This window comes from Rhyacophila brunnea, unplaced genomic scaffold (assembly GCF_057557595.1).
Source record: "Rhyacophila brunnea isolate RB1 unplaced genomic scaffold, BYU_Rbru_1.0 scaffold_14, whole genome shotgun sequence".
Classification (NCBI taxonomy): Eukaryota; Metazoa; Arthropoda; class Insecta; order Trichoptera; family Rhyacophilidae; genus Rhyacophila; species Rhyacophila brunnea.
Genome location: NW_028232796.1, coordinates 24,155,662 through 24,171,801, shown reverse-complemented (window position 1 = coordinate 24,171,801; position 16,140 = coordinate 24,155,662). Strand labels below are relative to the sequence as shown.

The 16,140-nt window shown below is 30.6% G+C and overlaps 1 protein-coding gene across 2 annotated transcripts in view; it reads left to right on the top strand.

Annotated features, from left to right (window-relative positions):
- The window catches only part of Tomosyn (syntaxin-binding protein tomosyn), a 735,273-nt gene that overhangs the window by 706,560 nt on the left and 12,573 nt on the right, over positions 1–16,140 (top strand). For both annotated transcript variants that reach the window (XM_085942075.1, XM_085942074.1), the window contains 5 exons: positions 5,029–5,145; positions 6,920–7,042; positions 8,058–8,167; positions 13,042–13,297; positions 13,654–13,762. In XM_085942075.1, the coding sequence (XP_085798201.1) occupies positions 5,029–5,145; positions 6,920–7,042; positions 8,058–8,167; positions 13,042–13,297; positions 13,654–13,762 (715 nt within the window). The remainder of the gene's footprint in view (positions 1–5,028; positions 5,146–6,919; positions 7,043–8,057; positions 8,168–13,041; positions 13,298–13,653; positions 13,763–16,140) is intronic.

The following is a 16,140-nucleotide window of genomic DNA, read 5'->3' as shown; positions in this document are numbered from 1 at the left end:
AAAATTATTAGACATAATCAAGACACATCTAGAATTGATATATTGTATGAATGTAGGATATATTTTCAACATCAAAAAAAAAATTACTTAGTGAATGTTATAATGATATTTATATTACTAATTACCAGTAGATTTACTGAATTATTCCATAAAATACTATTTAACAATAGATGTATATTCTTTTTAAATACTTACTTACATACAATTTATAAATTACGACATAATAAATGAACCTACTTTCATCAAATACTTTTTTAGCTTGTGTCCTTTTATATAAAATTTTCTTAAATATACATATTAAATAAATTTAAAAAAAAAAAAAAAAATTAAACACAATTTTGTAAACCTAATTTAATTTTTGATAGTTTAAAAAAAGATGGTATACTTTTTTAATTTTGTATTTGACCAAGTTATCAATTTCTATACTCCATAGATTTATTCTTAGTATCTGTGCTTACAGGTTTTTTTATGTAATACGTGTTATTTTAAAAATAATATTCTGCACACTATTGTTACTTCTTTTGAATAATACTGCATGCAAATTCTTGTTTGCATAAAACGCTTTTCTAATTATTACTCTTTTCATATTATTATACTAAACTTACTATGACCACTTTTAGAATTTCTTCCGATTTTAACAACAAAAACTTAAATGATTTATTCAATAATGTATGAAAACGTCTGTCAAAAACTTAACATATTTATGGCAATATATCACTCGCTTTTATTGTCCTATTTCTTCTTAGCTTCTTCAATAACGCCTCTGCGGAAACCAAGCTTTGACCTCTTCAACAGCAGCTTTCTACCAGCGCTTTTGTCTTAACGAAAAACGACTATACATTTGCCAAAATTAATATTGCACACTTTTGACATACATTATTGAAAAAATCACTACCTGTTTACATCTTTTTCATATTTTATTAAATTATTTTGTCAAAATTTATCTCAAAAAATGACCATACGAAAATAGTACATTTTTTTAATAAGACGTATGCTCATTAAACAATTCAAAGTAATCCTGAATCGTTGATCTGTTTCCGTTAATCCGTGTATCGTAAGCTCTCAATGATATAATTGATTACGTTATAAAATGATTTCAAAAAGAATATAAGTACTTACTTTTAAAAGCACTCAAAATAGTAATCGACTCATATTAAAATATTCCGCAATTTGTAATCAACCATTCATTACTGCTTTTCCATGCCTGCTTTTTGCATAGAATATTAATTATTATTGTCTATTTTAAGAAATATATTACCTATTGAATAATAACTAATGAAAAAAGCACATTCTATCGCTTGAAATGTCATAAAAATATTATCATGGAGAATATACGCATCTCCACAGCATAGATTGATTAAAAACGTGGTAACTATTGACACTGATCGACACAGTCCTTGGACAATTCGTCCCTTATAATAAAATAAAATAGTAAGTTTAGCGTTATAGATTCTTGGAATTGGCTTTAATTCAAATGGACACATTGAATAGTTCAGCTTTTTATTACTACATCTATAATAATTAATATAAGGTTAATAAAATTTGATAAACGCCCACATCAGCCTATAACATCGTGGGTCGTAGGTTTGAATCCTGGGTCTGGCAAATACACATATTGTTTTTCAATATGTGTGTGAGTCAGAGTATGTACCTAATAGGTTGAGCAAGTGGCTAACATCCATTTCTCGTAAAAACAGAAATCTGTTAATACAAACCTTCACTCTGTAAAGGACTATATAATATTATAACGATCGGACATGGTCAGTAATAAAATTTACAAATCTATGCTAAAATAAGAGTGGTTGCTATTCTGTCCGTTTCTGTTTGTCAAGTTATAAATCAAAACTAGTGGACCAATATAAATTCTCTAGTGCTTCAAACTTAGATTTAATCTCATTATCTCGATGTTATCAATCAATTTGAAACCATCTCTTATAGATTCCTCATGTGGGCGTTGTCGATTTACTTTTTGAGATAATTAACATTTCAATATTAGATATCTCATCTACAAAGAATGTCCGTTACTGCCGCATTAATTTTTAACGTCTTACGACAATATCTGAGATAGAAAGTGCTTTTTCCATTTTACGATAACACATTTAATTACCCCATACTTATGTCCAGTTAAGTACCACTGACCAATTTATTTAAATACAATTTTTAATGCTAGGTACATACTCTTAACATTTTTAATTATCATAAGAGATAGCTTAATAATTACTATTACTACTTAACCCTATTTAGTATATATTAAAAAATTGCAGCTAGACTAATTAAACCTAATTTATTAATATTTTGTACTAATACTATTTCATAATTATAATATAGTGTCACAGTTACATCAGATGTATTCTTATATATTAAACTGTGAAATATATTTTGTTTATTCTGGCATATTGGGTTAATACACCACTTAAGTAAGGAATAATATCACATTTTTTATGACTGATTGGTTTAATAGCGACTCACATATTATGATTTGCTCTGTCTAATATTTTAGATTGAGTAATAATATACTTCCGTGGCCAAAAACCGAGTTGTCGGACAAACCTTTTATGTGGTGAATTTAACAGTATTTTATCCAATGGTTTCGGTTGAAAAAATGATAACCCCAAATGCAATATTTTGTAAGGACGGTTCGACGAATTAATAAAACTAACCAAAAGATTATTACGTTTATAATAAATACTAATTTAAACATGCGTATTATTTAATAATTTCTTTCTAGTATTTCATACTAGACCCTACCCTTTTTGGGCCATTCACAGACAACAAGCACTAAATATTGGAATAAATCACAGGCCAGGTGTTAGTTGTAGGAATAGTTTGGATATTTGGATTACCGCAAGCGTAACATAAAAATGTATACAGAGAACGGAATGTGAAGTATGCAAGTCACGTTCCACTACTCTGCCCTGGATTTCCTGTATACATTTTACTCTGGGCTTATCATCCAGAGGTTCAATTCAAAAGGTCACAGGTATTTCTGTGATTTTCTCAAAGTGTGGGTGTTGTGATTGTTTCACTTTTACTACCATATTACTGTTTTTGGGTCTCATGGCGTATTGTAGTGTACTTACGTACAAATTTGTCAATCTCTAATCCCTTCCTGCAATAAATACTTGGCCGGGGACTTCTTTTTATTTGTCGCAATATTTAGCAGTTCTTGTCTTATTACGCTGCTGTGTTCAGAACAGATAAATATATTATATAAATACTTTATTTTTGGCCACATTTTACTCGGATTTGTTTGAGGTTAAGATTTTATTATTGTTTATATTTATATAGATATCGTCACCTCAATACTATAACTAAATAACTCTGATTTGGTAATTGTTTGGAAAATGAAATTCAAACTTTACTTGATTAACATAAATATAGGCTAAAATTATTATTTAAAATAAAAATGGAAAATTGTGCTCGTCTAATTGGGAACAATTAAATAATGTTCAATTGTATGAATAAATATTGTAGATATATTATTTTATTTATTAATTGCATTTATGGTTTTAAAGTTATCTAATATTTTCAAACACAAAATTAATACAGTTCCTATTAACTTCTGATTTACAAAGTTTTATCATGTAGAAAAGGAAATGTAGAATCATATTCAATAGTTATCTCAAAAACAGTAAAAACCAAGTTATCTAGTTCTAGTATTGAGGTGACGATATATATATGCATAAACAGTCATAACGAGACACAGACTGAAATGTTCACATTTTTTGTTGGATTGTTTTTTTTCTAATCATAGATATACTACATGAATGAAACTGAAACTATGATTCAGGAAACTAGCAAAGACTAGCTGCAATTTTTGTCTTTTTGTCACGATTTTTCAAACACAATATCCAATTCCTCACGTTTAGTCATAATTTATTCCGATGTTCAAAATATATCACACGCACAATATTCATAATAATATATCAACAGCTTGCTAAATACCAACCAATAGTTTATAAATATAATCATGAATACTTAATATGCATGTGACAAGTTGGTTTATATTATTTGAGAGAACCTTTATAAATTATTCTCCTTTTCGACATTTTAAACATTGTATAGTGCCAACGCTTCAGCTAGATCTCTAGCAAATACAGATATGCTAACGCAATAAACCTATACATTTAACAAAATCTCACTGGCTATTGGAACAGCCTCTGCATTCGGATGACGAGAAACTTTACATGAGAAAGCAAAGTATCCATCAAACGGTGGTAGATTAAAACCTGGCAGACAAGATGGAATGTCTCCATAAAGGATAGGCACATACACTTCAAACATCCGGAGTTAACTACTCCAGACTACCATACAAGTTAATTTTTAACTGGTCGCTGGCAAACTCTTCCAGTTCGACTTTGTAGACTACATGTCTATGTGGATGTGAATCATTAATCAATAATTACATACTACATCCACTGGAAATATCCTGAAACATGTACCGAAAAAGAAGAGCTATTCTAGTCAGTTCAACCATCCATTAGGCCTGTCGGGCCGTCCAACCTAACAAGGGCTAATTTTACTGCATAAAAAAAATTGTAGTGACCACTTTTCTTTCCTTTTTTTCTAATTTACTCTTCTATAATATATTATGTAAAATTAAACTCACAGAACAGAACACTGTGTTTTTTCGCATTACCTTTTGTGCCTTGATGTTCGCTTGATTAAGACCAGTTTTCAGTTTGTGGCTATTATTTAATTTTCTATCGGAATAAAAAAGGGACAACATATCTATATTTGCCAGTAACCTAGTTGCAGCTATACACTATATTATATACAAACAACTTAATTTTACTTGGCAAAACTGAATTACAAATATTATCACAGAGAGGTACATGTAAATTAATTAAATAATCTCTCGAAGTTCTCCTCATGTAAAAATAATCCAACTCGGATGTTAATACTCCCTTGGTGTTATACATAATAGCCAATGTTACATGTTGCTTGTACATATCCTCTTTTGACATGTTGTGAACTTATAAAATAATCTATGTTTTTTATTTTCAATTCCATCTACTGGCCGGGTAGATAAATTGGATAGCTCGTTTTCAAGATCCCGCTCGAGCAGCATGTCCAGCCTAGAGAATATTTCTACGGAGGCCGTTCAATGTTTAGCCTTCGCCGATAGTTATACAAAAAAATCAGGTACGCTTTTTTTAATTTATAACATACATTGCAGAGTCTAATAAACCGGGGTCAAAGAAACATTTTGTTATACAAAAAGAAAAGGGAGATAAGTCTGAAATCACTACTTTTCATGGGAGTGTATTTGTATAATATGAATTTTTGTGTGAATTTTACTAATCCATAGGCATTAATTAAACCCGCCCCTTTTCTCTTTTACCCATATATACATTATAGTTAATTCAAATATTAGGTACATTCAACTCATTTATAGACTTATCTCCCTTTGCTTTTTCGTACACAGGTATATTTATTCATCCAATAATACACAAAGCAAATATTTAAATCTTAATATCGTCACTTAAGAAACAACACCGCGGAAGTCAATTAATTAAAATTTTCAGGGGCAAACAAAAACCGTCTCAAAAAATTGAAAATTGATACCTTTTAACTTATTTTTTTTTGTGTTTAGTTAAAAAATGTTTTTTTTTAACTAAACACAAAAAAATAAGTTAAAAGGTATCAATTTTCAATTTTTTGAGACGGTTTTTGTTTGCCCCTGAAAATTTTAATTAATCGACTTCCGCGGTGTTGTTTCTTAAGCGACGATATACTACAATAACTCTATTATATAACTTTATAACTCACTATACGGCCACTTATTAATGGATATAAATTAAGGTGCAATTTTGATTTATGCCCCAATTTTTTCAATACACACTCAATATTTTTTTTTTCAATCGAGAAAAAATTTTGTACCCTTTAAAATATCATAATATGTCTAAATGTGGATAGCAAAATAGGGCGGGAAACAATTGGAAATTTAAATATGTAGACTGGATGCAAGACAATAACAAGTCATGAAAACCTATGGAAATAAATGATTCATTATACAAGGCTATTAGTTTCAATGTCAGTTACCTCCGTTTTTACTTTTTTAATATTTTAGTACTTTTCCATTGTATGTATATTCATAAAATATCAAATCCAGCTCTGTTTGTAAAAATCATTTATATTAATTCATTTAAATGGCATTAAGGACATTTGATTTCGTTATTCGATTTTCCTAATTGTTTATATTTTATTTACAACCTCATAAAGCATTACTTTACGACCAACTTTCCAGAAAGGTATATTGACCATTAACGCGAAGTATTAATCTATTTCGTGATGTTGCTGCGAAAAGTTGGTAAGTTGATAATTTAGGTATTTAGAGATAACAACGGTTTATTTGTCAAAAAAAAATCAGGATCTTCATGCACACAAAGCGCGAAAAATTAGTATTTTGCCTGATTTTAGAGCACATTTCAAATTATCATTACTCCATAACGTGGTTTCAAGACTTACCAACTTCTTGCAGTAACATGTCATGGTGTTGCTGTCAAAAGGTAGTAAGTTGATAATTTAGGTATATAGTGTTAACAATGTATTATGTGTCTATAATATATAAATAAATATAGGTACCTATGCTAGAAAAAAAATTTAAGGCCATCCAATGTATAGAACATAATATACATACATAAAGCACAAAGAAATTAGCATTATGCCTGATTTTATACAGGGCATGTTAAACTTTCGAATTGCAATTACACCATAACATGACTTCAAGACTTACCAACTTTTGGCAGTAACAATTTATTAAAAGTAAGAGAATATAATGACATTTCAATGCATGAGTGTTAAATAAATAATAAAATTGTATTTATATGTCAAAATATCATGAAATGTAATATATATATATATCATGTAATAGGTATCTATGTCTATAATAATTCACGTTGTATCTTTCCTCTAGATCCGTCAACATTATTACCAACCCTTTGGATTGGAACTAGTTTGGGCTCCGTGCTGACAGTCATGATCAACCTTCCCGAGCCCGATGTACGACATACACAGCCTGTTGTTGTATCTATATTAGGTTTGAAACTATACTGACAATTATTTCTAATTAAACGTCCCGTGTCATTCTCCACAATAAAACGCTTTACAGGGAAGATAAATTTGTTAGTATTCAATTGTTAATATAACTGGTCAAATATAATTGTATACTGATATTTAAATCAATAGTACTTGAGACGTGTCTTACAACTAAAGAACCAGCGAGTCTATTCTATACACAAGGTGACTATCGACCGCTAAAGTGATAGTATTTATTACATATTTGTATTGAGGTATTATAATTGTTACAATAAGTTAGCCGTCTAAACAGTCAAAACTGTCTATCTCGCTCTAAATTTTATCATAGCCAAGAGAGGTGCTGTTAAAATATAGCACTTATTGCAACAATTACAACCAACTTATTGTAATTGTTACAATAAGTGCTAATAGTTTGATACAAACCTACCCTAAGTTTGATAATATTTATCACTTTATCACTTTAGCAGTCGATAAGTATAGAAAAGACCCACCTTTTTTTCTTCAAATTGAGTTAAGTGTGCCATCTATGAGAAGCCTTTCTAAGCTATTTGACAACTGATTTAAAATTTTGTTGATATGGGGTACTTATCTGATGTTAAAAAAACCTTCTTTTATAGAGATAGAGCCTAAATTATATAAAATTCAATCAAAACAAAGAAGAAAAGTGTTGTTCAACCATGGCCTTGTGCACTGCAGACATATGTACCTATATAAATAGAAATTCACACATGCATCTGGAATTTATTTTAATGATTGCCGTACATTGAATTGAATGACGTGTATAATTTTTAATTTAAATTATCAGAAATAAAATTAATTTAATGTACTAAAATGAAAAAAACTGTAGAAACTACACGCAAATAACAGGAAAACGTGAATTCTGTGCAAGTAAAATTGGGGTTTCACTATTTGTCTTATGTAAAATCGAAGCCATTTTTGTATCTCCCCGTTTGCTAAGAATATATATACCTGTGGTATAATTATAATATAATACTGTAAATATTGTATGTTTACAGGTGGACCCATTTTCAGGTTGAAGGGTTCAATTCTTACCATGTCATTTTTAGACTGCAACGGTGCCCTTATTCCATATGCTTACGAACCTTGGAGAGATGAAAACAAAGAGGTAATACTGTTTACTATAACTCCAGTAGATGCTAAAATATTCTCATGATCTATTTAATATAAAAGGATAAGGAATATCTACTCTTATTATTATTTACTATCAAAGTAATATTTCATTTCTCTTCACAAAATAACTATCTTTCGTCACCTTCTATTTAGCTCTTCCTCTTTACTTTTATGATACAATCAATCTCTATCTTCTGAAGATTCATCACAGAACTGCAAAAAAATAGTCTTATTTCTTTTCCTATGACCTAAGAGATAAAGTAGGTAGCTATTCTACCGATCGACTATCATTATGCATGAACCAAATCTTCTTTTCATTTACTCTATATAGAAAATAGTTCACAAAGAATAGGAACATAATAATTTTCTTCCACTTCTTTATTTCACATTTATGATACTATTTTGCTAAACTATTATTTACAAGAAAATGGTAGTTTCGATACTGAAACTGAAACTGAAACTGAATACTACTGACACTATTCTACTCTGTGAAATACAATGAACATTTATTGTCATGTGACCGGACTGCAGATGATCCTTGTGTTTGATTTGATTTGATTGATACAACATATTACGAGACTAGCTCTGTTAATGTAAGAACTATTTTAAGGCAGGCGATAGTGAACTATCACCCAAACTAAAATATTAAGTCGTCAATATTGTGGCTACAAATTAATTATAAACGCTTTCCAACCTGGGACAGCGTTGGGCAATGGTACTTAATAGGGTAAGTTTTGAGTGCTACCTAAGTGCATTTCATGTAACAAAAGTGTGAATGTTCAAAATGGCGGCCGCCTACTAACATCCTACAGATATTAGATTGTCAGCATACAACACTTCCTACAATACTTCTATTTTATTCAAACTATTGTGTGTGTCTCTAAATACAAAAATTAGTTTTTTTTAAATGATATGAAAATTTCAAAATTTTGTGCATCTTTATACTAATTCTTTTCTCAAAATTTTTCACCAAGTCCTTGGTTTTTTTTTCAATGTCTTTCAAAGGTTTGATCGGAAAGCTGTCATGTAAAATTCCCAATGTAACGACCGATGCAATATGAAACTCCGTGCGTAATGTCCTTCAAGCACGAATTTTAACCAAGAGAGTCACTTACGTGAATAAATCAAATCAAAAAATGACAATATCAGTTTTGATATATAGGATTAATAGTAATGATATCTTTCCTTTGGCCGTAATGCAAATATTATAAACTACAAGAAACCAACAATTACAAAATAAGCATAGTAGAATCTCACTAATTTGCTGCTGTATAAAACCCGATAGAAAACATAATGTTTTTCTATTGTTTAGCAAAGTAATATCTTATTGACGATTATTTTGTCATACTTTATCATTGTTTAAAAACTCTCTTTTGTAATTTACACAAAACAAAAATGTCTTTAGATATTGCGGGTTACTGGATGTGCCGGTCATCTAAGATGCCGGATTAATGTAATTATAATGTAATATTTAAATAACTACAAGTTTTACATAGGAATTATACTTGACTGCTTTACTGTCTACCTGTATGGTTTGAGACAATTGATTTAAAGATCAAATAGTCCTATTGTGTCTTTGTTCTGTACAAGAATGGCAACTTGATGAAATGAATACCTTCCGTTTTCTATTTATTACCTTTTCTGAATAAAATCTGAAGTTTAATTGACACGATTACACAAAATATTAAAGAAATACACTTTTTCTTGGATATGATAATAGATAATCAGAGAAATAGCAAAATGTAAATCTATGTGTAATGAATACCTCTGAGATGGGTACCTATAGCTGCATTAGGTTTTAGGTAGCCTTAAGCTACATAACAGCTTTTAAACAATTAAACATATTGATTGCTTACATGTTCTTCCTAATTTCAACTGCAAATAGTCGAATGAATGAGAGCTTTATAGATTATAGAAGCATTTAGATACAACCGATCGACACGTGGATAGATAACGAACTGAATCATTTCAATATAAAGTACAAAAATTTGATTATTTCACCGCAGATACATTTTTTTAAACTCACATAAAAATTAGAAAGATGTCTACACTACATCATAATACTTATTTATAAAATATAATAGCAAGTCACTTTGCTTAACTTTTACTATTTGCTTTTTATGCAATCACACATCACAGAACAGCTTTATTTGTTTGTGTTATCCGAGCACCTATTTTGATAATGCATCTTTTTGTCTGGTCTACCTTGAATCACCAAGTCACCGCAACCGAAAGGTGAAATCTTTCTGTGACCACCGTTTCGAATCTTCCCCCGCTTTACTACTTGGTGTGACAATAATGACATTTCTATTTTACCCTTTGATCGTTTTTGAATCATTTATCTTTTTTCATGTGTAAATCGCATCCATTGTTACATAAATGTTGTGTTTTCGAGATCTAGTTTTGTTCGACAATATGTTACATGATTTCTGTTCCGTCTTTGATTTCAATAATGAATGTTTACTTAGTGCAAAAATATGTTGTAGATGTTTTGTTTTTTCAATGTTTTATTTGTTATAATAACAATTTTATTGAATTGAAATCCGATTAATATTCGATGTTTTTTCTTTGAATTCAAAATTGTCAATGTCTTTTTATATAAACGATTCAAATATTTCTCTATCGTGGACCGTGGACAGTTTGTAAAATTCTATATTGCTATGCAACGTTAATGAATAATGCTGAATATTGTTAAGCATGGCATGGTGGGCCTCTTGAAATATTATACTATATTAATTATTGATATTCCTACTAAGTACGTCAAAATATTAAAAAAATACAAAACGGAATATATACGATAAAAGAAAAAAAATTAATTAACATAAAAACTATTTTCTGAAAACGCATTTGGATAATTACATAGGTATTGTATAGATTTAAAAATAAATTAAAAATAATAATCATGTAAAAGTTTTTTTTATTTATTTTGAATATTGTTCAGTTTTATTTGCTATTAAACATTATCATTTTCACCACCATTTTTCGTGACAATCAAAAAAATCATCGAAGTGTTACCATTAATAATTAATTACATATTATATTATGTATTTTAAAATGTATCAATTTGTATATATTGTGAAAATATTGTGATTATAACATGGTAGGTATAACTTTAACTTTTAGAGAGCGGAGTGACTGAATAGAGAAAGTCTAGATTTGCTTATGTAGAGAAAAGATTGACGGGAATGGCTAATTTATGTTGTTTTCATATTTCTAACTATTAAAATACAGATGAAGCACACGAAATAAAATGATATCAATATAATTCTTAATAATCTATTTATATCAACTGGACATCGCAATGGACAGCTGATGTGCTCTTTGTCTAAATAACCGATCTATGATACAACTATAGAAACATACAATTTATTATTATAGTACGTTGTCATATTCAAGAATACATTCGTCAAATTCTGAACAGATGACGTAATTATTAGTCATTTTATGAACAAGCTAACTTCCCTTTACCGATTAACAAATAAGTTATGAACACAGTGAAAGGAAACAGCAAAGAAAGGTTATGCGAGTGTCGGGAGACGTGTCGGTTATGCAAAATGAATCACTTAAATGTAAACATAAGTCTTACATCACCTTACCAGTAATTTCTTGGTCCAAGATAGTGTCTCTCTGATTTGCTTTTGTCTTCAGAGCATTCATGAAGAACGTGACATCATAAGTCAGTCATGATGCATCCACTGACAAGATGGAATACGACTAACCTACGAGCAGCTACTGACTCAAGTCAGTCGTGCATGAATAACGTGTCTTTCTTGACCATATCCGATCCTAATAAGATCATATGGGCCTCCACAGAGTGGAGGTTTGTATTAACAGATTTTTTTTTACGAGAAATGGATGTCAGCCACTTGCTCAACCTATTAGGTCCATACTCTGACTCATACACAAATTGAAAAACAATATGTGTACTTACCAGAACCAGGATTCGAACCTGGGACCCATGACGCTATAGGCTGACGCTTAAGCCGCGCGGCCATCGTGGAATCCACAACGTATGTCTAATGTGCATTAAATCGGCAACCGAACACTTTTAACGCTTTTCTTTGCTTTGTCATTTCATCATGAGCGTATCTTATTAAAGGAAAGATACGGAATGTGTCCGAAGGACTGATGTTATGAAATAAACGATAAATATTATATATTTAGTATCTACCATTTATATTTTTAATGCAAATAATAATAATTATTGTCCGATAAAGATTAATTACTTAGCATGTGTCTGCACTGTGCATTATTTTATTTTAAAATAATTTATCGAAACGCCATCTGCTCAATGAATGCGAGTCAGCCGCGGCCGTCGGATTAATATCATGCCTCAATGGTTCGAATGACACCCGAACGATCTATTGAATAGTTTTATGCTTTTTGGCAGCGATTATTAATTTTCGCATACTTTCATTCTTATAAAAATGTCAAGCGCACATTTAGCTGAAAGAGTCCGTTAATACCGTCAACGACTCGCAAATTTATAAAAAATGCCACATACAGGCATTCGCTTTCACACATAGGGCCAGATGCTTAGTCATACTTAATTGCCAAATAACACCAGTGGGTGACGCATCAAATAATACCAAAAACTGAAGTGACAGCTGTCAAAAGATGTATTGAATATTCAATCAAATTCAAATTAAATTTATCTATCATATGTATAAACGAAATACAATGCCATATTTACTTAAATTCTGTGTGCAATATACTTGACTGTTTTAACTGATGCCACATGCATCTGTAATTATTTGGTGATGACTCATGTTAGTTGGCTAGATTTAACTGCGACATCTATGCATCTGGCCCGTGGCTAAAGTTCACAGTGAAAGGGAGTTTTTTGAATTTTTGGCGGGCAATATTCAGGGGCGCGAAAAAAGGGAGCGCACGCCAACAAAGCAGCAGAGTACGGGCAGCGGCAGCAGCAGCCGAATGAGCCCCACCCCGGGGGCGGGCGGGGGGTCCTCAGCGGACGCCGCCCTCTATGGCGACCGCCAGTTCGTGGTTATCGCATCCGAGAAGCAAGCCAGAGTGGTCGCCTTACCCAGTCAGAACTGCGTCTATAGACAGCAGCTCGTCGATACGGACTTTGTTGTCAAAGCCGAGATCGTTAGTATGAAGGGTATGTCCATTTGATTATTGTACAATATATTATATACTCGTCACGATTACATTATCATACTGTGGCGTAAAGGCAGTGCGTTCGGCTGATAACCGAAGAATTCGTGGTTCAAATCCAATCGAGTGCGTATATTTTTGTGTGTTTGTGTGAAAAAATAAATTATTTGTTACATGTCACACGCTAAAAATACACTCTGATCTGATTTTCCAAACGCGCCTAAAGAAGTATAACTTCAATAAAATTCTAATTTGGCAACGCTGCTGGCCCGACATATATTACCTTCGGCCCTGAATACTGAGGTGACAATAATATAAAAATAATTAGTATGTAATTGATGCAATATTTTTAAATTTCAGACAGCGTGTGCCTAGTATGCTACCTCTCTTCTGGGCATCTGTTCGCATATAGTCTTCCATCGTTAAGGCCCCTCATAGACATCAATTTCCTACCTTTATCTGAACTCAGGTATTTTACACATTAGGCTAGCACAATAATTGGCATAACATAGATCTTCCATAGATTGTCGTTCTCCTAACAGTGTACTCTTGAACCTATATCTTCTAAAATTCTCTTCACATTAAAACAGAGTCCGATAACCATCTCCAAACGTTCTTACGTTACCGTCCGTGTGGTCGATTTCTTGGTGTCCCTATATTGAATGAATATACTAAAACAATAAAATATTGGTTTTAATTAACTAACATAAAATTACCTGGTTTGGGTGCTTGATAGAATACATTCTACTAACAGTTTATTAAATCTCAGAATAATTTTTATTGAAAATGATAGCATTTAAGGCTTTAAATTTTTTAGGAAGATTGTGTTACCTTTATTCACATTCATTATTAAAAAGTACGCACATTTCACTTGTACAAAATCAATTAAGACGCAAATAATATTCATATCATTTTAACTATTTTCTACATCCAGCAGGCCTATACTAACATATCACTTAACATCCAAAAAGAGCTAATTGTGATAAATATATCACATTTGTCACTTTACGAATTCTGACGGTTGATTATATTAAAACGTTAACCGTTAGAACTGTCAAAACGTGATATCTTTTAACAGCCCCTCTCTTGGCCGTGTTAACTGTTAAGAACAAGACAGAGCACGTCAATTTTACATATTGAGAATTGAGATGCAATATTCGATTGTTGTACTGCAATCGCAATGACATGACTGATAAAATTGTAGGTTATGTTGATATGTCTGACCTGTCAATACAAACTTCTAGTGTTCGGCTCATTACCGACTAGATAGCGCTTCTGTTCGGTCTTTTCCGCTCGGGTTCGGCAGCACGAACATATCCGAATTTGACCGACAAATTTTCACCGTATTATGAATTAGAGAAAGCGCCGATAACCGTTTTGTTTATAGATTATCTTCCGTGTTAATTTGGATCAATGAAAATAACGGAAACATGCTAAAGTGATAACCATTAAGAATAGACCTGCTGGAAAGATTAAAATATTATCTAATTTATTTGCGGAGAATAGTTATGTGATTGAATCTTATTAAAAGTTATATTATACTTCACAATCCAATGCACAATGTGCAAATATGCTTATTTAAATTCACTTTAATAATTATCAAAAACAAAAATCCATCTGAAAATATCACGAATATCAATTGTTTTATTATTATTATTATTAATTACAGAATTTTACATCATACCAATTGCATATAAACATAATACATCATTCCTAATATCACTTAAGGGATGCTGTATAATGTTTATATGAATATTAATAATTACATGTGTTTATGTGATAAATTATTATCAAATTTCTGCTTTTACTAAATATTCACTGGCAAACCTTACTTGAAAATCTCAATCAATCTCCAATAATTTACATTCACTATTGTATGAATACTAAATTTAATAATGTTTAAAAGTGTACGCATATTATTTATTCATCTATACAAATATAAAACTAGACATAAAAAAATATTGTATAACACAACCATTATGGACGAATTCATAGTGTCGTCACGGGATTCTCATACTGGGGATTTCGCATTTGATTTCCGATAATGTCACAGTACGTCTTTGTGAAATTCACATTTTATTTTTCAATCTATATATTATGATTAGAGCAACGACACAAATATATTGGGCGAATGGCTAACAACCATTTCGCATAAAAGTCTGTCAGAATAACCTCTACATTCTTCCAATTAGATGTGAACGTGTTAATTTACTTTCCATCACCGATTATTATATTATTTTTTAGATAATTATTTAAGAAATTTGATTAATTTCGTGAATTGAGATTTTGAAGCAAGGTCGGTCTTTTCTTACTTTGATTCCTTATAATTGTTGTGTAAAATATTGAATATTCTGATTAATTGGTAAAATTCATCGCCCGCAATCTATTATAATATTAATTATTTCATCATGCAATATTAAATTATGTTGAACCATAAATTCATCTCACAGCATTAAATTTTGATTATTATTGGAAATTTGAATTTTACCATTTTATCAAACTGCACTATCAAAGGATTCTTTCATCGCATTCCTTTCGTAATGTGAAATTGCACCTTTGTAAATTATAAATTGTGAAGCTTTTTTAATTCACTATTTTGATAACAACTGTCCTCAAAAGATAATTAAAATTCGTCTGCATTGTTGGCTGAAAATTTAATGTATATTTTACATCATTTTTCAGTAAACCATGCTTACATTAGTGTTGCCAACTATCATACAAATATTCTGCCAGATACACTAAAAATATAAGCTACACGTCAAAAAATGCTAATTAATGACTTCATTACTTTTCAATGTTTGCATAATTAACATCGTTATTAAAAAAGCTTCATTATTTTTATATTAA